At 52.6% G+C, this 22656-nt stretch overlaps 1 protein-coding gene and 1 long non-coding RNA gene across 7 annotated transcripts in view; one reads left to right on the top strand and one right to left on the bottom strand.

Moving 5' to 3' along the window:
- FAM78B (family with sequence similarity 78 member B) overlaps positions 1-22656 on the bottom strand; it is a 310016-nt gene that overhangs the window by 65537 nt on the left and 221823 nt on the right. Inside the window, exons 1-2 of one of the 2 annotated variants that reach the window (XM_017652934.3) lie at positions 11006-11991; positions 6170-7557 (exon numbers count right to left, since the gene is read on the bottom strand). In XM_017652934.3, the coding sequence (XP_017508423.3) occupies positions 6975-7557; positions 11006-11268 (846 nt within the window). In that variant the 5' untranslated portion in view covers positions 11269-11991 and the 3' untranslated portion in view covers positions 6170-6974. Of the gene's footprint in view, positions 1-6169; positions 7558-11005 lie in introns of those variants that run through there. The other variant, XM_037023754.2, reaches the window with a different exon arrangement.
- Positions 10936-22656, top strand: part of LOC108392596 (uncharacterized) — a 78179-nt gene continuing 66458 nt past the window's right edge. For all 5 annotated transcript variants that reach the window (XR_012124914.1, XR_012124911.1, XR_012124910.1 and 2 more), the window contains exon 1: positions 10936-11074. This is a non-coding gene — a long non-coding RNA (uncharacterized lncRNA). The remainder of the gene's footprint in view (positions 11075-22656) is intronic.

The raw sequence follows: 22656 nt of genomic DNA, 5'->3' as shown, positions 1-22656 counted from the left end.
ATACCCTGTCCTTTCTTTCTGCCCATCCCTGCCTGCAGACACTGGGAATGGGCTGGTCTCCCTCCTCCTGGCAACCGAGGGGCGCCCCTTGGGGATCTGATCTCTCTGAGCTGCTGAGGGCCAGGTCCTCCTCTACCCCAGGCTGCTCCCCTTCGGAGCGGGTGGCCACCTCCACCCAGGCTCTGGGACTCTCAGCAAACAGGAGGTGGTGACCCCTGGTTACCGGCTTGCAGACCAGGGGTGCTCCCTGCCTTGCCCCACGGAGTGAGCCACCTGCTTCCCACCAGGCCTGGTGAGGCCCGGGGTGAAGAGCACAGGGGGTGGCGTTAGGTGGGCCTGGTTCTCCTGCTCACTAGCTGCATCACTGCCCATCTCTGGGCTTCCGAGTCCCCGTGTATAATGTGAGCGGGCACTGGATGACCCCCCGAGCAGCCCTGACAGCCCGCCAGGCTAGGATGAGTCTGCCAACTGACCACTGGCTTCTCTACTCTTCAGCTCGGACTCTGCCATGACTGGGAGCTGCAGGGGCAAAGAATGCTGACTCGGGCGCCGAGAGGGTCCTTGGGTCCCACCCCAAGACCCTGGTCTCATTCACATCACATCCTGACCAACGGCGCAGACCATCTGGGAGGGAAGCAGGCGGCCTGTTTCCAATTTGATTCCAACCCTTTGTTTCCTCAAGGACACACATGGGCACTCGGCTCCCCGTCACTCCAAAACCCTTCAGGAGGCAGGGCGGCACTATGGAGCCCCTGGAATTCTGGCTCTGACCCTGCAGCTGTCACTCATCAGCTGGGTGATGCCAGGCAAGGGACCCGGCCCCAGGCCTCTACCTCATCCTCACGGGAGGAAGTCCTGGCACCTCCTTCACAGACCCTCACAGGTAAGTGTCCCACAAATGGTGGTCAGCAAGCTGAGCAAGTGGCTTATGGCCTCCTGGGGAGACGGACAATAAGCAAATACCCGGCCCTTCCTTAAAGGGTACCCGCTTCCCAGCCGAAGACAGGCTCCCTGGCCCCCAAGGCCAAGGAGGACTCTTCAGTAGGAATTTGGGTGTGGTTTCTTGGCATAAATCCCTTCTCTTTCTTGAAAAACGTGACGGTTGTTCATGGATGTTTGAAACAGATTCTCAGTATTTGAGTCATTTAAAAAACCCTGGTCCTGCGTTGAGTTCCCCAGGCTCAGGTGTGGCAGCTGCCATTCTGAAACAGAGGCTCTGCGGTGGCTCCTTGGGGGAGGACTGAGACAGAGACGCCCTGCTTCGGAGTGAGCCTATCTGAGCCCCCAAAGCTTCTGTCCCACCTACCCGGGTCCCCGGCCCCTGCCCCTTCCCCTGACATCTAGGGCAAAGCAACATCTCATTCGCCCGTTTCTGGCAGCTCCCAGCCTTGCGAAAGCCTGCCTGCCACCGCTCACGCCCAGAAGGCCTGACCTCGTGGCCTGCTGCCCCTTCTGGGCGCTGTAGGGCCTGCCCACTGAGGATGCTCATTTATCGATTCCCATTAGCCAGACCTTGGACCACCTCTGAGTTCCTGGCCTGACACAGGCCCATAAGCCAGCTTGGAAAGGTCAGTCCCCAAGACAGCAAGCAGTCGGGCACTTTATGGGGCAGGCCCATCATGGAACCTCACTGAGGAGCCATCAGAGACCAGGGTCTTATTTATTTGGTTTTAATCTGACATCCTGAAGATTTTTCTTTGCTTTTGTTGAATACACTGCGATGTTCCTATATACCCCCTCTTGTCTGCAGAGGCCAAAGATGATGCCCCAAAAGTGCCCATGTGCCGCCTGACCCAGAGGTGCTCCACGTACAAGGCTCTGAGGAGGCCCTCTCTTACCCCCAGCTCCTGTGCCGGGTTGGCTGACCACATGCACTTGGCGCAGGAGGCCACTGGGACAGGCGTTGGGAGGTCCAGGGACCAGGCCTGAGGCTACCAGCCCCTGCCAGGGTGATCTTGAGGAGGCTGTTTAACCTCTTTGGGCCTCCAATTGCTTATCTAAAATGGAAATAATGGTTGCCCTAAATATGTTCAAGATATGGTCAAGTTAATTATGTGAGGTCTCCTTATAAAGAAACCAAACCATGAAAGGGACTTGGAAAGAATAGAGTATATTAAAAATAGTTTGGGACAGAAATGATGCTGGTCTCATTTACAGCTGGTCTCACCCAGGCTGTAAAAGTCATGACCTTCCTGAGCACAAACAGCTCTAGTTTGGCTCCGCCCCTGAGTCCCTGGCTCCACACTGAGCTGACTGTCACCTCCCAAGAGCCTGGAGGTGGGGCACACAGTCCCTAGGGTGCATGACTGAGCTTCAGGCATCCTCCCCAGGAACTGAAAGCACTGGGGTCCTGGACACTCCTGGAGTCAGTCGGGGAGGTGACTTCTGGGTGGGATGAACAACAGCCACCATCTTCCTGTGCACGCGTGGAAAATGGCCCCGGCTCCCTGGCTCCCTGGCTCCCTGGCTCCCCAGCACAAGGCGAGCCTCTCTCCTCCCTGCCAGCTCTGAGTGGGGCTGTGGCCGCACGGTGGCTGACAAGTCTGGGAACTCTCTAGAGGGTCCAAGTGTTTCTCTGCCCAGGGAAGCCGCAAGGCCACGCGCACCACCTTCCTGTTCCTTGAGGCTGACCCAGAGTCACTGTCCAGCAGTAACGATCATGCCCGTGATGATAAAAATAGCATGTGCAGAGCACGTCACAGTTTGGGGAACCTCTCACGGTCTCATCTCACTTGATTCCTGACCCAGTGAGAGGACAGGACAGCCCTTCTACTGCCCATGCAGGTGTGCGCAGACTCAACACTGAGTTGTTAAGGGACCTGCCAAAGGTCACACAGCTGGCACTCAATCCCAGCCTTCTAACTCAAACGCCCATCATGCTGGGGAGCCGGTTCAGTGAACAATGCCAGCTGCCTGGTATCCTGGAACCCAGTGAAGAAGCAGGGGCCCCACGATGTCAGGACGGCCTCCGGGGGCCTTGGGAGAAGGAGCCTCAGTGCAAGAATCCCTAGGAGCCGGGGCGGGGCAAGGGGGGTGGACCCAAGAGCTGGGCAGAGCCTGCATCACTCACACCACCAGAAAGGCGTCCTCTTCTCCTAACCATCCATCCAAACAGCAACCATCTGGAGGGTCTGAGGGACACATGGCTTCCCAAGTCTAGTTACTGAGTGGTCGGGGTGACTGTGCAGGGCTGCTCTGGTGGAGGGGGCGTGGGGCTGAACCTGCAGCCCTGACTGGCCAGTGGGGTCCCTGAAGTGGAGCTGTCCGGGGAGCCTGCCCCAGCCCATCCCCACACCTCTCCCTGTGAGCCACCTCGCATCAGTGGTCGCATCGAGAGAGGAAATACACAAACCAGAACAAACAGCACTGCTAGGCCCAGTTAGGAAAGGAACAGAAAACTCCAGAGGAACAGTGACATTTTGCAGAGGAGCTCGGAATGCCTCCCACAGGGGTCACGGCTTTGCTCCTGCTGGGAGCTGCCTGTGGGCCTGTACTGCACACAGACCCCCCTCACCCTGGGATCTCCACCCAGCAACGTGGGGGAAGCGCCCAGCACAGACCTCTGATTTTCCCCCACCCTGAAGGTCCTCCTGTGAATGGGGGCATGGTGCACCCCCCCTGAGCTAAAACCCAGCACAGCAACTCCAAAACGCCTCATTGATTGGACTTGTGCAAACAAGGGGTGACCTGCCCCATGGTGGCCTCTGGGGGCAACTCCTGCTGTGAGCTTCTCTGCTGCTGGCGTGGGGGCTCCGAGCCCTCCCAGGCACCCCTGGCCCAGGGCAGGCCCTGGCCCTGTGACTCTCACCAGAAGGATCATGTGATTCCTTCTCACCAACAGCCAATTTTTGTAGTATGGCCACTTCTCGGGGCCTGTTTAATGTTGCCACAACAGGAATCGTGGCCCCTCTCTCGTGTGTGACCACTTTTCTTATCAGTGGCTCCACTGGCTGGTGAGCATGGAGCTGCTGCGGCTCTGGGGGCCTGTGATCTCCTCTGGGGCCGCTGGGGAAGGAGGCCCCCTGGGCAGCCACAACACTGGGTTCCCAGCACTGACCTGTGCCCCCGCCAGCCACGCCACGACAGAGTATAGGCAGGCAGGGCGCGGGTCAGAAGACATCCCAGCTCCGCCTCTTACTAGATACCCAGCACCCGCGAGCTGTCTGCCTCCTGGGGCCTCGGTTTCCTCGTCAGTAAGGTAGTGTGATATAGTGAGTCATGAGAAATACGTATCTGGTCATTCAGATGCCCAACTACATATGTCCCAGGTATATTTGGTCTTTATCCACAGTTCCTGAAAACACTGCGGTCTTAAAAGTGAAATGGGTGTTTTGTCATGTTAATGACAGACTTTTTGGACCCCACCCAAGGGCCAGGGCTGGAGCTTGGATGGGTCAATGGCCAATAATTTAGTCGATCATGACTGTGCAGTGAAGCGCTCACAAAACCCCTGAGAAAAGCGTATGGCGCTCTCGGACCCTGCTTCACCGTCAGGGAGCTTCTCTGCTCCGGGAGCCAGACACCTCCACGTGCCACCGGGCCAGGCCCCAGGCTCCACGAGGGCAGAAGCTCCTTTATTTGGCACCTTGGCCTATATGTCTCTTCCTCTGTCTTAACTTGTATCCTTTACGATATCCTTTATTAAACTGGTAAACTAAGTGTTTTCCTGAGTTCTGTGAGCCACTCTAGCAAATTAATCGAACCTAAGGGGGAGATTGTGGGAACCTCCCATCTGCAGCCGGTAGGTCAGAAGCACAGGGAACTGCCTGGGGCTTGTGACCCGCGTCTGGAGTTGGGGGTGGAGGGCAGTCCTGTAGGACGGAGCCCTAAACCTGGGCATCTGGTGCTGCCTCTGGGCAGATAGCATCAGAATTGAGTTCTCAGACACTCTGCTGGTGTTGGAGAATTGCTTGGTGTTAGTGTGGGAAGACCCCTCCCACATACCTAACGCCCATTGGAATTGGGTCTGGGAAGCGGAATGGGTTTACACTGCTATTACTGTTACATACAAAAGAACACATACCAGGTAGGCATCCAGCTCACGGCTGAGGGAAGGGCCAGGCAGGATAGCATGCTATCCACATCAGAGGGAAAGGGGATAGCCGGGCTCCCACACCATAGTCCGCATTTCCTTACCAGTGGCCAGCCTGCTTTCCTAACCTAGAACGCAAAGCACCGGCCTCTGTGGCCATGTGGAAGGTCGGACACCCTGCAGTCTGACACACTCCCAGCCGCTGTGTCTGCTTTCCCGGTCCCACCTGCACCCATGCAGCCATCTTTTAGCACCCCAGGCATCTTTAACTCCCCGTTTCTTTCTCCCCTTCCAACTCATGGGCTCTTCATTGGTCTCTTCCCCGCTCCACCTACCCCTCCAACTCTGAGCTGCTCTTTATCTCCAGTGAGCTCACTGCTTCCTGGAAAGACCAGCTAATCCTCTGCTGCTCCTCTTTGGCAGAGACGGAGAAGATTAGAGGCAAAGGGCTACGCCATCTCCCCTTCAAGGGCACACAGGCCTCTAACAAGGGGACTGCACCCTGCTCTGCCATCTGACGCTGCAGGCGGCGGTCCCCCATGTTTTTGGTGAAGGGTAGTGATGGGAATGGGGGGGTGGGTGTGGGGGCAAGTGGCCTGGAGGCTCATCAGGCCCCCTGGGCAGATGGGCTGGGCTGGCCCTCTGGAGCAAAATGCCCAGAGAAGGCACCTCTGGGGCCAGTGAGGGCCACACCCAAAGCTGCGCTAGACAGGCAGTCAAGAAGGGGAGCATTAGCTCTGGGGCCTGACACTCCCGGGCAAGGTGTTTAAGCAATGGTCAGGGCCGTTACCTGCACAAGACCAGGGATTGAGGTCACGAGTAAGTGACGCCGGTGGAACGGCACCTCAGGGTTTCTATGTCACACCTGCCTGGGCAGACTGAATGACCTGAGAGCTGGACTTCAGTGTTTGCGAACACCACTCCTGGTGCGCACGACACCGCAGGGAGGCAGGGGAGGTAACAAAACAAGCCGTGCGTTCTGGTGGGGGACGCAGAACACAATGAGCCAAGCACAGTGGAGTGAAACTCTTTCTGTGCTAAGTGACAGCCGCAGGGTCCAGAGCTCAAGGCCTGCCTGGGGTTTAGTGTGGAAAGCTGATGTGAAGAGGCGGGATTTGCTGAAGACGACAAAGACTATTTGAGGTCAGAAAAACAGCTCATTTATTTATTTTTATTAAATGTTTATTGAACATTTACCATGGACGAAGCACTGTTCATAGGGAATAAAATGGATGCAACACCTGCCTTCGTGGAGTTTACACTCTAGTGGGTGGGCCACAGGTGAAATAAACATAGTTCCATTCTTACTAACTGGGACAAATGATGCTTTATCACCATCTAAGGAGAACAGAACCCTATTTTAAACAGTGGAATCAGAGGGGGCCTCTCTGAGGGTGCAGCGTGATTGAGAAGCAGGGAATTGCTAGGGAACCGTAGGCAAGGAGGGCACTTCAGACAGAGCTGCACATAGAAAAGTTCTGACCCGGGATGAAGCCGGTTCCTTTGAAGACGCAGAAGAAGGCTGACATGGCTTCAGAACAGAAATTCAGAGCAGGGAGAGGCCTTCAAATTTTACCCCAATTGCAACAGAAAGTCATTCCACGGTTTAAGCAGGTTAAGTGATAGCATTTATGCTTTTAAAATATCACTCTGGCTACTGTGTGCAGAAGAGACCAGCGGGAGGGCAGGAATGGAGGAGGCAGGTTTGGTCAGGAATCCTCTGCTGGAGCAGGCGACAGTTGGCGGTGACATGTCCTGAGATGGGTGGGTGGACACAGGACAGCGGCAGGATTGCAGAGCTATCCTGAGACGGGATCGGTAGGATCTGATGATGGACTGGATGTGGGGGGAAATGTCCGCGATGACACAGAGATGTCTCAGCTTGAGCAACTCAGGAGCTGGAGGTGTTTTTACTAAGATGGGGCAGAAGCTGTAATGGTGATCAGGAGCTCAGATTTGGATGCATTAGGCTTCGCCGTCTTTCAGACAGCCACGGGGAAATGCAGACACCCCCCGCTAAGGGCAGGTGACTACTCATCGCAGAGAGCAGCTGTGCGGCTGGGCTGGAAGCAGTGACCCAGGGAGAGTGCAGCACGCAGAGTGTCCTGATAAACGGGGTTTGGAGGTAAGACAGAGGTACACCTCCAAAAATAGCAGGAAAGCTAAAAGATGGGAGTGATTCAAGGCAGAGGAAGCTGTCAACTGCATGAAATATTGCTGAAAAGGTGAGTATCTCTCCAAAGTGCCTACTGGATTGGCCAACGTGGGAATCACAGACAGACGGAGCAAGAACAGTTCTGGAATAAACAGTAGCCAGGACTTGGACCGAACTGAACAGGAACAGAGTCAGACCCTCAATAATGCTGGTGCTGAGGGAGTGTAGAGGCAGGTAGGAGCTGTCCTTTGAAGGACAGGAGTGAGCTCTGACCTCTTGACATTTCACCCAGGCCAAGGTCCTCCAGGTTGGCCATGGAGATGGCTCCACACCAGCAGCCCTGGGCTGACCAGAGGGTTCCTTTATGCCCCTAGAAGGCAATGCACGTGAGCTCAGAGAGTGGGAAGGGCCTTTGGGTAGCCACTGCCACGCTCCCCTGACCGTGGCTGCACCTCATCCACCCTTGATACATGACCTCCATCCTTGTTCAGCCCCCTCAGGAGCCCTCCTGGGTATTACACTGGAGCATTCGGACCCGTTCCATCATGAGGGTCTTATGCCTCGCCTGAAAACTTCCTGCATGCCCGGGGGGCATGAAGGACTGCAGAGTTCCGTCGGACTGTCTGGGTAAGAAGACCTGACCCCACCGTCCTCTTTTCCAGATCAGATTGTCCTAGGCCTTCCCCACCAGACCTGACCACCCAGTGTTCTCCTACTTAAGGGAGCCTATGTGTGCCCCTCAGGGCACCTTCAGCTTCCCTATGCTGTTCTTCCCCTTTAGGATTAGTCTCTCCTTGCCTAGCTGAGTTGTACCCATTCCTCGTGCCCAGGTTCAGTTCCCACCCCTCCCTCCAGTATGTCTCCTATACTCCCTGGGGGCACTGGCTTTTTCTGCATGTGTCCCTGCCTCCTACACCGAAGAACAGTGAAGCTGCCTGCTTATTCCCTTGTTTTCTTTGCTGGTGCCTGTATATTGGAGGCATTTGGTCAATATTTGTTTATTAACGGGTTGACTGAGAAAAGCCAGTGTCCCCTCCTCCCTGGAGGATGGGCTTACAGAAGGGCTGCATTCACAGGCCTCACAGGGCTAAATGAAAAATAAATCCATGCCACAATTACTCACCAACCCGGTTTCTACAGAAGGCTTTGAGGAAGTCCCAGGTCACTTGAGTTCATGTTCACATTAAGTCCGGCCACGATGATTATCTACTACTCCGAATGCTCCTTCGGAAGCCTACCCTTTCTCGGGACTGTGGAAACCACAAGAAGCTCATGTTTTCTTTCAAGCTGGTAGACAGAGGCTTTTTGCCATTTTAAGTGGTGGACTTCTTCTGGTATGGTCACTTTTACAATGTGGAAAAGGCTGCTGTCTAACCTACACATTATCGTATCAGGCCTCACGTAACAAGAGCACAGGAGTGGAAACGCGGCTTGGCATTGTGTTCCTGCCCTCCCGGCACTCGCTAAAGTGGGCACAGTAACTGACAGACTGCAGCGGCTTTCGTGCGATATGAGTTCCCATGAAAAAGTTTATACTCCCATGAAAAAGTGTGCAGGGCATGCACATTTTGTGGAAATTGGTTCAGCGAAATCTGGGCTCCAAACTGGCCTTAAACACACACTATTACAACCATGAACACTGGTAGGTTCTGGACAGATCTACAATAACATACTTGCTGACTTCCTGGGGACTGCTTTTGTTCCCGTCCATCAACAATATGGACACCAAGAATCTTAAAATCCTGGCAATGGCAGCTTCAAAGCAAAACTTCTCTCTAAACCCCAAAGGCAAGAATTCAGCAAGGAATGGTGAGGGAATACGTGTCCCATAGAGCCAGTACCGATTCAATGGAAGTTGCTTCCATTGTGGACACATAACCTCCCATAGATTCAAGGACATTCATGCCTGTTTATATCTCAACATGGCTTTTTCTGAGGTAGAATATATTTTTTCAAATGGGAAGAATTATTTATTTGCTTTTGATCTACTAATTTACAAGAGATGTAAATTACATGGCTGTGCAGTCTTGGGAAAAGTAGGGCTGTTCCTTCTCAGTCTCTCCTGGCTGCCTCTACAGGCCAGGCAGCAATGACCACCCCTACCCCCGGCCTCCCAGCCCCAACAGGATGTACACAGCCATAAGGGGCAGACCAGGGAGACAAAGGGGAGGACCTTTGCCCAGTCTGTCTGTGACTTTCTCCAACTTTGCTGGAAATAATGGATTTCTAAAAAAAAAAAAAAAAAAAAACCACAGCATTTGAGAGACACATGAGTTCAGATATAACCAGTGTTTGGAGGGTGTGTCTGTTTTAAATGGCATGATTCACCCAAAATAACATGTCCCCTGTTTCTCACATCCAGCTGCCTTCCAGAACAAGAACCCCGCGTGTAAGGCATACAGGAAACTGGACTCTCCCAGCATTCTCAAGGACTGACTTTCTCAGCACCCAGTGAGCTGTCATGCTTAGAGAGAAGTCGAGACTCCTGGGGGAGGAGAGGGATGCAAATGGCCTGTCTAAACTACTTTTAGCACCTGTGCCTAGTGCTAACTTATGTGCTCTCAGGGTGCAATCAGAAACCTGCACACTGCTGTTAAAAACATAACAAACCATTAAAAACAGAACTCACCCACCCCACAGTCATATTCAACAGCTGAACCTTGATAGCGCTCGAGTTTTCAATTAATGAATGAAATGAGGCTGCATATCCAGAACAGGGATTCCCTGTGGGCTGCAGGCTAATTGGGGTGCTCTAGAGACCTACATTGCAAAACAGGTAGAATGCAGGCCCCAAACCTTTGAGCTACTGTCGTTGCCAACTGCTCAGGATGGAGCTACTGTCGTTGCCAACTGCTCAGGATCAACTTCTGAAAGATGGTGGGCAGAGCATTGCGAAAACTGAGAAAATTTCACAGCGCAGCCTGAGACTCCGGGGCAGGCGGTGGGCTCCTGGCGGCCCGGGTCGCCGCGGTCCCGGGTCCCCCACAGCCGTGCAGCCCGGCGCGCGCCGAGCGGCGCTGCTGAAGGAAGTTGGAGAGCTCCCAGCTCTCCTGCAGGACGTGGTGGGCGCCGGGGACTCCCTTCCAGCGCCGCAATTGGTAAAGTTCGGAGTAAGACCCCAGACTTTCAAACAAGAGACCCATGCTTTCCTTGAGCATAAGACACCCAGCGCGCCCCGGCCCTGCCAGCTCCCCACCGCCGCGGAGATCGTGCGGTCCGAAGCGCTCCGGGCCCTAGCGGGGGCTCGGCGGGACTTGAGGATCCGCATGGAAACGCCTGCGGGCTTCCTGGCCAGGGGGACCGGGCTCGACTTCTACAGTCAAGGGAACTAGAGCAGACCCGCCAAGTCCCGATCGGGCGCCCGGGACCCCCTCCAAGTCCGCTCGGGTTTCTCCAGGGGACGCGCGGCACTGCCCACGCGCCCCCGACACTTCACTCCACTCCTCTCGCCACAGGTCCCCCAAACTCTGCCGGAAGCCCCACAAAGCACAGACAGCGCCCCGAAACTCCCCGGGCCCTCTCCAGCCGCTCCCATGCCCGTCTCGAGAACCGTCCCTGCCGCGTTCTTCCCGCCGGCACGGTTCCCTTCGCGTCTATGGGGAGCCAGAGGCGAACCACGAGAAGACGCCCCCGCGAGGAGCCTCCCTACACCCGCCCTGCCGCTGAAACAAAAGCGCTGGGAGGAGGGAGGTGGAAAAGGAGGCGGGAGGCAGGTTTAGAAGGAGGATGGAGAGCGCGAGGAGCTAGGGCGGAGGGCCGGGCGGAGCGAGGAGACGGGGCCCGGCGCCCGCTCCCGCTCCGCGCGGCCGGTCGCTTACATGCCCAGGTCGCTGTAGGTGTTGAAGAACTCCATCTGGTTGCACGCCTGGATCCAGCCCACCACCCAGGTCTCGTGGCGGGGGATGGGGGGCATGACCACGCGGGCCGAGGCTTTGAAGTAGGGGGTCTTGTAGCGCAGGACGATGGGCGAGGTCTCCTCGATGCGCGTGGGGCACTGGTCGATGGTGGCGCACACATCGTACACCACGATGTTCTCGCGCCGGATCCGCGCCTTGCAGGTGATGCTCTGGATACAGCCCATCCTGCGGCCCGGCGCCGGCGCGGCGCGGCGTGGGGCAGCCGGGGGCGCCCGTCACGCCGGCATGGCGACGCGCCTCCTGCTCCCGGTGCAGGTCCGCTCAGCTGGCGCCCCGGAGCGGGGAGCGGCCGCCGGGCATCCTCCGGGGGAGCCCCCTCCTCCGGCCGCCGCGCGGGGTCCCGGCCGCCCCGACGCCGCCCCCGCCCCGCCCGCCCCTCTCCGGCAGGGCGCGCCGAGCGTGCGCTCCTAGGAGGTGGAGGGCGCCCCCGCCGGCTCCAGCGCCCGCGCGGAGGGCAGGGAGGGGAGCGGCGCGGCGAGCAGCGGCGCCCACCCGGGGCCGGAGCCCCCCGCCCCTCGCCGGAGAGGCGGCGGCATGGAGCCGGGGGAGGGCGGCGGCGGCGGCAGCGCCCGGTGCGTCTGCCTCCGCGGCTGCAGCAGCGACAGCCGCCGCCGCCGCCGCCGCCGCCGCATGAGCCTCTGCACCGCGGCGGCCCCCCGCGTGCAGCGCACCCAGCGGCGGGCGAGCGGGCGGCCCGGGCGCGGGTGGAGGCGGCGGCGACCTGCACCCCCGCCGCCCCGCCCCGCCCCGCCGCTGGGCCGCGCGGACACTCCTCTGCCGGCCGCCAGGGGCCGAGGGCGCCGGGATCTGTGGCCCAGGGGGAGGGCGCCGCGGGCTGGGCCGCCCGGGACGGGATCCGCGGAGGAAGCTGGCTGTGCGCCATGAGTTTTGTCCCTCTCCGGCTGCCGTCCGCGTGGTGGGGGGGTAATAAGCGGGGTGGGGCCGTTTAAAGGGCCGCTGGCGCCGGGAGGGGCCGACGTGTGTGCCGGGGGCGGGGTTGTGGGTGGGGGCGCGGGGACCCTAGACCTGGAGGGGCCGTCACGTGGGTCCGGGGAGGGGCTGCGCTTGGGGGCGCGGGGACCCCAGACCCGTTGGGGCCGGAGAGCGGCTGCGGGTAGGGGCGCGGGGACCCGCCGGGCCGGTGCGGCAGGTGGGCCGCGAAGGGCGTGGCGCTGTTCAGAGTCACATACATTGTGGGACCCGGCAGTGAATGTGGGGGGGCAGCGAAGGGTTAGGGGAGCAGCGATATGGAGATTCTCCAGTTATTTTAAGGTGGTTCGTGAGTTAGGCTTGAGGTCCACTAGTGTCCTGCTTTGAGGACGGGTGCAGTCGGGGCTCCAGTAGTGTACGAAACGCAGCTTTTCTCTCCACCACTGTCCACTTTGTGTGGGGAGGGCCCACAGAATCTCTCCGTGCCCTAAAACCAAGTAACCAAAATGCCAAGAGTTCTGCTTGAAGCAGGAGCTCCGCTCTGCATTCGAACCTGTTCCTTCTTAGAAGACGCTCTTCACTCCCCGACACATTGGGGAATTTGAGCAGCGATAGATTCACGCTAAACACAGTTTGAATGTAGCTGCATCCTAGACACAGGTTGTGCCCAGCACGACCATCTAGCTGGATTAGAAGGCTTGGCAGCTGCCTGGACATTACACAAGGTAACCAGGGACCTAAGTACAAGGGGTACTTGAGGACATTTTGGAACCAGGCTAGATTTAAATAGTACCTGTTAATGATACAAGTCCAGGATCCCCTTTTGTAGTAATCCAGCTCTCCCCATACAAAGCCTGGAATCTCGGACCCATTCCTGTCTTTGCTTCTCCAGAGCACTACACAATAACTGGCACATAGTCTGACCAACCGCTGTTTCTGCATGAATGGAAGAGTGGACAAAGGAGGGCCTCCCTGTAACTGACCAGGGGGACCTGCCACCACAGATATTGGACATTATGTGCAATGTGACCCATGTCATGTATTTGATTTGCACCAAACAGAAAAAAAAATACTTAGCAAATGCTTTTGCAGGGCATCTTTTTACATTTACATTTTCAAAGCCAATAGCTTCTTGTCTTCTGTAAGCATTGAACATTTGTAGGATCTGGTGCCTAAGTGTGAAATACCCCTACTTAGTGACTGCAGGAGGCTGGCTGGGGTTAGTCTTTAGCTAGGACAGATGTGATGAGTAATTTTAAAAGTCGGTTGAGAACTAAAAGCCCTCTTCATCCTTATTTCAACTTTCCTGGCACCTTGATTCACTTTATAGTTAACACAAAAGCATTTTTCTGCCCTTTGATAATAGGCTTCTCTCATTTTACTCTGTTGTCACAGATCTCAATCACTGATCCTTTCATTGAGCAAACGCTGCCTGCCTGGCAGGAGCCAAACCTTGTGCTAAACACCAGGATTCAGAGGTGAACAAGAGCTCACGGATCACTGAAGATAAACCTGTTAACAGGTGTTATAAACTATGACTTTAATAGCGGTGTGTATCCAGTGCTACAGGATTGCAAAGTGTTATGTGTAGACCATGAGCATTAGAATCACTAGCCAGGAGGTGATTGCTGAGAGGACCCTAACTTGATCTTCAGTGGAAGCCAATGAATGCAATATCTGCATTTTGAGGTTAATAACTCTTATCAATCTGGAGCATACAGCAAGGACAGTTTAGAGGCAGGGTGTCAGGATGGTGATGACAGATGATTTGGCCCTGGCTGCATGCGAGAGCCATTTAAGAGGTAAAATTGAGGTACTTGGTTACTGATTAGATGTTGGGAGCAGAGTCTGGCCAATTCTGAATTTTCTGGTTTCACCAATTAAATATATATGATCCTAATAGTCAAAGCAAGGAGACAGAAGTGGAAGCAGATTGAGCTTGAGTCTTGTCATTGTAAGTTTGAGGTACAGGGAAGGTGTTTTGGGGAGGGGGCCAGAGCTTGCATTTCAAGGGTCATTAGGTTCCAGGAAATAGACCAAGAGAAAAGCACTCAATATGGGGAATGTAGTTATCTTTGTTGATTTGAGCTAATTGGCTGCAATTTTGTGGATAAATATCATCCTTTGCCTTCTGGTAGCATATGCTAAGCCTTCATAAACAGGATAGAACTGTGGCCTTGCCCAAATTTAGGAAACATCATATAAGAAGGATATATCTTTTCTTCAAACTTCAAATGAGACCTTGTTATATCCAGCAGAGGGCCAATAAAATATAACTCATTATTCACAGGCTTGGACCTTTGACATTCTCAAAGGGTTCTTCTGTGACCTTTATGAGTCTCCAAAATCATGAATGTCACCCTGACATATAATTTACACTATAAAAAGCAGTGAAGTGTAACTGAAAAATGTATGGGATCTTTTCAGAATCTTAATGGTTCTATAAACATGGGACCAATTTCTAAAGGTAATTTCTAAAGCTACTTAAATAAATTTTGCCATTAAAATAAACTCCTTACTTCATTAATCATTAAAACTGTATCTTATTAACTCCCTTTTTCCCTGCCTCTGCAAAGAAAAAAAAAATGTGAATCACAGTATGAGAATTACTACATAGGCATCAATGAGAAGAGAAGCGCTCGGCTGTGCTGGGACATGAATGCCAGGTGCCAGGCATGGTCCACTCATTAGCTAGTGGCTGGCAAGTTCCCTCTGGCCTCCTGCTAAGCCATTCAAGTTTGTGTCTCAGCAAATCACCTCATGACAGGGACCTTTTAGAAGACTCAATGGAGACGATTTTCATTCATGAATACACAGTCTGCAAATGCCAGTGGCCCAGATGCGTAGCTCAACTGAAGGTCTTCAGGAGTGCAACAGTGTCTAGGAAGTCTCCGCTGCCTCCATCATCATCTTGAGCCTGCCTGTTAGCTGTTTCATGCGGTTTCACAGTCGTTTGCTCTCACTTATCTCCCTCAATAGGCTGTTCACCCTTCAAGGGAATGTGTCAGCCTGTCCCATTGCCTAGCCTGGCACCCAGGAGCAACTCAATAAATGTTTGAGTGACTAAAGTGATTTTTTACAAATCGAATGAAATATTATTTCTCATAAAGTGACTGGGGGCTCCGTCATCTTACCTACAGCAAGTGTCTATTTTTATCCTGATTCTCTGCACACAGTTCCCCTGGTGTCCCACTCTTTTCCCTCCATGTGCCTCCTTGAGTTTAAGTGCTGCCCTTGGCCTCAGGGGTTATCTGTTCTAGGCACCAAGAAATGGAAAGACTTCAATGACAAGTCCTTGATGACAATCATTCCTTGGGAATAACTTCATTCGAGTGTATTCTTGGGGCACAGCACAAACGCCGCTTTGTATTCATGCTTTTGATGTCCTTGTGCATGACAGTGCCCCTCAGTTCTCCAAGTTAGAGCCCTACAGAACCCCCTCTGGGATGCTGACCTCTGCACCTCCTTCACAGTCTACTCCTTCAGCCTCCAATGACCCCACTCTCTGTCTTTCCAGAAGCAGGGCAATCTCTGACTCTATTTTTCCAATTGGTTGACTCATTACTCGGTTTGTCAAGTGAGCTTTTCAGAAATTCTGGGTCACAGGGACCTATTTTCTCATTGAGCTTGGCAAAGGTTTGCAGAAACTGTAGAGCAGGCTACCAGAAGTTGTTAAGGAATTGCCTCTGGAGCTGTTAAAAATGGAGATGGGTTCCTAGCTAGCTGAGATGCTCTGAAGACAGGAAAGCAGTTAAATGAATCCTCAAGGTCAAAAGAGTGCAGGATCAAAGAAGTAACTCTGTGTTTTGGTTCTGAACTCCTCCCACCACTACTTTAAATCAAAGCAACCAACTTCTCTCCCAGGCCAGGCTTTGAAGCTCAGGAGATCCTGGCAGTCAACCTGAGCTGCTTTGCAGAAGGCATTCAGCCCAAGATGTGGGAGCTGCTTCAAGCAGCCAATATTTATGAAGCTCTCCCCACCAGCCTCACAGTACATTAGGCCCCGAAGTCTATTAAGAAAGTTGCCCTCGTTTCTTAGCTGTCCTGTTGAGGTTCCCTTGTGCCTGTCTCTGCCACATTCAAAGTCCTTTTCTCGGTCTTCATCTGTAGGGTCCAATGCTCTCCTCTTCTTTTAGTCCCACAATTCTGCAAATCCCAGTTCTCCTCCTAGCTTTTCTGGCTTCCCCAGTTCCCCTAGACTAGTATCCCTCCCCTCCTTGGTCTCCCTCAGGGCATTTACACATTCATGGATGTCTTCCAAGTTTGTCCTCCAGCCCAAACATTTCCTGAATTCAAGGCCAGCATGTCCACCTGCCCACTAGATGCTTCCACTGGACGCACTGCCATCTTCTCCATCTCCATAGGTCGACACCTCTCTTCCTGCAAACCAGGGTCTCTACCTGACTACCCATCTCTGGCTGAAGGTTCCTCCCTCTCCGTCTTTGCTGCTGTCAGCCAGCATATCAAGCAGAGCAAATTCTGATCATGATTCTCCCTATTTTAAAAACTTTACATGTTTTTTTCTTGTTATCAAATTCACTGCAGAGCTCTTGGGTTGGTACTGAACTGCTCCATGTTGAGACCCGAGCAGCCCCTCCAGTCTTCTAACCCCCTACCTCCCACATACCTGGGGCCCCAGCCAGAGCTGATGGCTCACCATGGCCCACACAGGCCTCCATCTTCCCATTGCTCCGTCTTTGTCTCAGTCAGTCCCCCAGCGCTCCTTCAAATCCCACCCTGCTCCAGGACAATGATTATAATATCAATGGCATTTGGCTCATTTATTCCTTCTTTCTTTTTTAATAGGTGAAGGGGGTCAAAAGGTATAAACTTCCAGTTATAAAATAAATAAGTCATGGGTTATAAAGTACAGCATGGTAACTATAGTCAATAATACTGTGTTACCTACTTGAAAGTTACTGAGAGAGATCTTAAAAGTTCTCATCACAAGAAAAAATGTTTTTGTAACTATGCAAGGTGACAGATTTAAATAGACTTGCTATGTCGATCATTTTGCAATGTGTACACAAATGTCAAATCGTTATGCTGTATACCTGAGACCAATATAATGTTGCATGTCACTTACATTTTAATAAAAAGTAAGTTTAAAAAATGACATTCAATAGGCACTTAGGTTTGTTGAATGAGTGCAAACATGTCCAATGGCATAAACAAGTGTGAGCTGATTTTTTTTAAAACTGAAGTATAGTTGATGTACAGTGTTTTTTGGTTTCAAGTATACAACATGGTGATTCAACAGTTATCTACATTCTAAAATGTTCATCCCAACTAGTGTGGTTACTATTTGTCAACATAGAAAGATGTTACAGAATTATTGAGTATATTCTCTATGCTGTACTTTCATCCCCATGACTAATTTATATTATAATTGAGATTCTCCTCTCTTTAGCCCCTTCACCTATTTCACCCAGCCACCCACCCCAACCTCACTCCCACGGTAACCACTAGGCACTTTTCAGTGCCTATAAGACTGTGTTCTGTTTTTGTGCTTTTGTTTTTTAGATTCCACATATAAGTGAAATCATATGGTTTTTGCCTTTCTCTGCCTGGCTTATTTCACTTGACGTAATACCCTCCATGTCCATCTATGCTGTTGCAAATGGCAAGAATTTTTTTTTATGGCTGAATAGCATTCCATTGCATATATAACTCAACTTCTTTATCCTGGGGTTTCCACCCCAGAACTCCGTTCACCTGTTGATGGACACTGGTTGCTTCCACATCTTGGCTATTGTAAATAATGTGGTAATGAGCATAGGGGTGCATATTTTTTGAGCCAGTGATTTGATTTTTTTGGGAGGGGTAAATCCTCAGAAATGGGATTATTGGGTTGTATGGTATTTCTAATTTTAGTTTTTTGAGGACCCTCCATACTGCTTTCTATTTATTCCTTTTATTCCATTTATTCCTACCTAAGTCTGTGAGGTAATCTTGTTACCCTTTTCTCACAGATGACGGTGCAAAGAGAGTAAGGGGTGGTTCCAAGGTTACAAGTAGTAAGTGGCTGGGTCAAGACTCACATCTCTCTGACCACGCAGTGGCCGTCCGATTCTCATAAGGGCTCTGCAAGTGTGTCAGCTAGAAGTGATCGTTTCCACCCCAGAACTCCTGCTCAGAACATACAGTGGACGCTAAGTAACTAATACATGAATGACTCGAATAACAGGATTTTATAATAGCTGTATGGAAAGATCAAAGGAGAAGAAAGGGCCCAGGATAAATCCAAGACTTCTAGGCTGGTTGCTTAAGACTGGTCATACCACTGAAGGTGAATCACATGAGAGGAGGTGAGTTGAGTGGATGACAGTGACCCGGATGCAGGTATCCGGGTGCTGAGGTGAAGCTTGTCAGTGGGGACATCATCTTGTCTGAGCTGTCACGTTGGAAAGCACACTTAGTGCATCCCTTTCTTCTCTCATTCCTCCCTCCTTCCCTTTTTATCTTGGGCCTTCCCTCCCTTGCTTTCTTCCAGGACTATCATTGAGCCTTTTCCCGGCGCCTGGGAGTGTGATGGTGCTTGGAGACAGGGAGGCTTAGAAAATGCTGCCTCCTGGTCTTAACCTTGTTCAGAGCCCCCCCAACCCCCCACTTAAGAAATACTACTTCCTGACACATCTCTCCCATGAATACATCATCATCATCTTGGGTACATGCCTCACATTAACTGGAGTTTGTGTCCCCCGTGCTAAGCACAGTGCCTGGCACCGCCATAAGTGCCCAGGCAACATGGAGTAAAGGCAGCCTGCTGAGGAGGGAGGCCAAGGGCACTTCAGGCTGAGGCCAGTGCTTCTCAAATTATGATGCATATTCCAACCCTCTGAGGATCTTAAAATGCACATCCTGATTCAGTAGGTCCGAGGTGGGGCCTAAGATTTTGCATTTGTAGTGAGCTTCTAGGTCCTTGTTACTCAAGCTGTGGTCTGCGGACCAGGAGCCTGGACATTCAGGTTTGAGACGCTGAGAGAGAGGCTGGGGTATTAGGAGTGGAAGGATACTTGACGTGGCTGAGCAAAGCGCATGGGAATGCTGGCACGCCGGGCAACGAAGCTGGAAAGGGACGCTGGGACCAGGGCCTGCGGCTCCCAGTGTCTGTCCACGTGAGGCGAGGGAGGTGCAGTGAAAAGCGGACACAGCTGGAGTCAGACATGCCCGGGTTCTAATCTCGGTCTGGACAGGAACAAGCTGTGTAATCGTGATGTCCTTAAGTCTCATCTTCCTTGTCTGTAAACGAGAGGGAGAAAGGTGTCCTCTTTGTAGGGCCGCTGGGAGCATGAGCGAAATGTAAGTCTCCCTGGCTGGTGCTGGTGCACGGTGGGTGTTCGGGAAGCGGTGGTCGGCGTTATCACCTCCAAGGGAAGCTACACGCACGTGGTGAGCACCCGAAACCAGTATAATACCGTGTGTCAACTATATCCCAAAAAAAAGTAGGTAAGTAGATAGATAAACAAGCACCATAGTGGACGAGCAATGTGAATGTGGGTGGCTGGATAAAACACAGTCCCTGGCAGGCATTTCTGGAGTGGACGGGTCATCAGTGTAGATGGGCCTCGTGGCTACAGCCCTCTGCTTTCTGTTTTAGTTCTGCAACTGGAGGGCAGAGCTGTACACTGGCTGCACAGCTTGAGGCCCCAGCTGGGGCACACTTGCAGGTAACCCCAGGTCAGAGCACGCCCTCGGCAGAAGGCGGTCACTCTCTCTGGATCTGCTTTGGCCCCCATCGCCTCTCTCCCACCCACCTTCCCTTCCTCTCTCCTCTTCCTCACCCTTGAGTTATCCCGCCAAATGCGGATAATCGGGTTTGACCCTGTGTGCTGCACTTGGGCGAAACGTGTTTCCCAGGAGTCCTCCACGCCGGTCAGGTGGTGGGGTTCAAGTTCAGGGAGCCGGGGTAGCTGCTCAGTGCCAGCGTGCACCCACAGCTGCTCCTCCGTATCTCAGCTGCCCGCTGTCCACTGGGGGCAGGGGCACCCTGTGTCCTCGGACACACTGCCACCGTCCAGTCCTCCTCCAGAGCATGGCTCCAGAAAACGGTCTCCACTGGAGCAGAGGGAGAAAATCATACATTCTCTATTTTTAGCTTTTTGCTGAAATATCTACTGTTATTATGTCTTATTAGCTGAATATATCAGTATTGTGGCACTGATGTATATAATTCATGAATAAATGAACACGCAGACCTGTGTCTAGACAACTGCAATTCCCCCTAGCTGGTCTCGTGTCTCAATCTCTTCTTTTAGGTTACACTGAGAATCTTCTTTCTGAAACTTACTTCCCATTGTTTTCTGACCTGTCTAACGCCGTTCATTCATTCATGCCTGCGTGATTCATTCATTTGCGTGCCGCCCAGCTGCCAGGCATTGGCTTCGGTGCTGGAGATGTAAAGATGAGTGGGTGCTGCCCCTGCCTGTACATCACCCAGGAAGGCTGGCCCCTTCTGATCTCGGGCTCCTCTGGGGCTGAAGCAGACCTTGGAACCTGGCCCCTTCCTGCCTGCAGCGTCACCCTCAAGCTCTCCCCACACGTTCAGCCACACCACGGTGTCCACCCGCCCAGTTCTGACCCTGTGTGCTTCTCCCCTTACATGTCACAAGCAGGCCAGCTCCAGGCAGGCGGGGACCTCTGCCTTTGTGCTCACTAATGGATCCCAAATGCTTAGCACAGTTCCTGGAATATAGTTAATTAATACCTAATGAATAAGTATTTATGGAATGAATGAACGCTCAGCACATGCTGATTTCTTTCCCTCTAGGCCTTTTCTCCGGGCAAATGTCTTTCATGCACCAAGTCATCCTTTAGAGCTCAACGTCAAGGCCACTCCCTCAGCCAGCCTTTGACCCCCCAGACCTAGCTGGGCTCCCTCCTGTGTGCTCTCAAAGCCCCTTGGGCCTCTTCCTCACAGCATCTATCATGTTAGTAATCAGTTAATCATTTCTGTGACTATTTAATTATGATCTGTGCTTCTTACTAGATCATAAGCTTCAGGAAGGTAGGAACTATGTTGAATTTTTTCATTGCTGTTTGTACATAAACAAGGCCTGATAATATCAACTCTATTCCAATAAATAAATACATAAAAATAAAATGGTAAAGTCCAAAAAAACCCACAGCCTGCTACATAGTGCATGTTCATAAAACATGCGCGGAGTGACCTGGGGGCCTCATCCTGGTAACCTGCCCAGATGCCAGTCCTGGAGCTGCTGCCCGCCCACATCCTGAGCATCTTTCTTCCCCAGGGTGGGAGGGACCCCCGGACTCCCTGGCACTTGCTCAGAGACCCCCTCATGCACTTACCTTCTCAAGCTCCTGCACCTGCCCGCCTCTGCCTCCTGCCAGGACACCCCCGTCACTCCAAAGAGGCTCTGGTGCCAGGCCGTCTGGACACTGTGCTGGGCCTGGGGACAAGACACCCTTCTCTCAGCAGCCGCTTTGGGCTTTTCACGTAAGCTGCAGGTCCCACCCATCCCGGACTGCCCCATTTACATTGTGTTGGGGACACGCATCTGGAGGTGTAACCGGAGGTTGTGAGGACCCCTGGAGACTGTGCGGGGTCCCCAGGGACTGGCCATGTGGGGAGTTCTAGCTTGTGCTGTGTTTCCTCAGAAAACTCAACCTGAGCCTCAGTCCAGGCTAAGGAAACATAACACAAGGGCAGAAAACTTTGCATTTACCATTGGAATAAGTACTTATTTTTATTCTTGCTGGAAACTACTGATTTATGAATAGAAAGCAAGTCCCAATCACATGATAACAGAGGAAATGAGCAGTACAGGAAGAAAACTGTACAAAAGGGAAGGAAAGGATGTGAGCATCTCTTTCAATTGGGTATTGGGTTTACTGGAATAAAACTTATTTTATATCAGTAAGAATCACACACATTGGAAGCCAAATAACACGAGTGTTTACACTTCCTGAAGCAACTGGGGGCAACACCCCAGTCCTGTAACAACATGACACAAGCAGGTCCCCCAACACAATTTCATTCCACAATCTCCCCCAACCCCCACCAAGCTGGGTGGAGAAGGTCCTGCTGTTTCCATAAAATGTTCCAAGTGCAATTGATTGAATCTTAAAATAGGCCCACAGCCTGGCCCCTGCAGCTGTACTGGAAAGTTATGCCTGAGGCTTTGTCTTTTGGTTAACAGAGAACTGGAAGTGGTATCAACTTGGTGGTCATGGAGGGTCTGTAAAGCCTCTGAGCATCAGTTTCCTTATTACTTAAAATTCAAAGCAATTATCTTCATGGCTATCTCCAGATTTCCTCCTGTTCTTGTGTTGAGCAACACCTTGGGAAACTGCTTGGGGCCGAGGGTGAGAGTTTGCTGACAAGGAACTTGGAGACCTGGAGTAGAGGTGCTGGTTGGTTCTCCCACAGAAACGAGTATGAATTTGGGGGATGGGAAGACAGTAGAGCAAAGAGAAGACAAGAAGGAGGAAAGTCACCCCAAATCGGTAGGGAGAGCTGCCAACTGCCCACTGGAGATTCAATGTCTGTTTTAAAAGGTTTGCATTAATTTTTCATGTAAAAGACACACTCCTGAAGGAAGAACAAAGCTGGGAGGATTTTGCTCCCCAACTTCAAGTTCTACTACAAAGCCACAGTA

This window comes from Manis javanica, chromosome 14 (genome assembly GCF_040802235.1).
Source record: "Manis javanica isolate MJ-LG chromosome 14, MJ_LKY, whole genome shotgun sequence".
Lineage (NCBI taxonomy): Eukaryota > Metazoa > Chordata > Mammalia > Pholidota > Manidae > Manis > Manis javanica.
The sequence above is the reverse complement of the archived record's forward strand: the minus strand, read 5'-3'. Positions and strand labels throughout refer to the sequence as shown.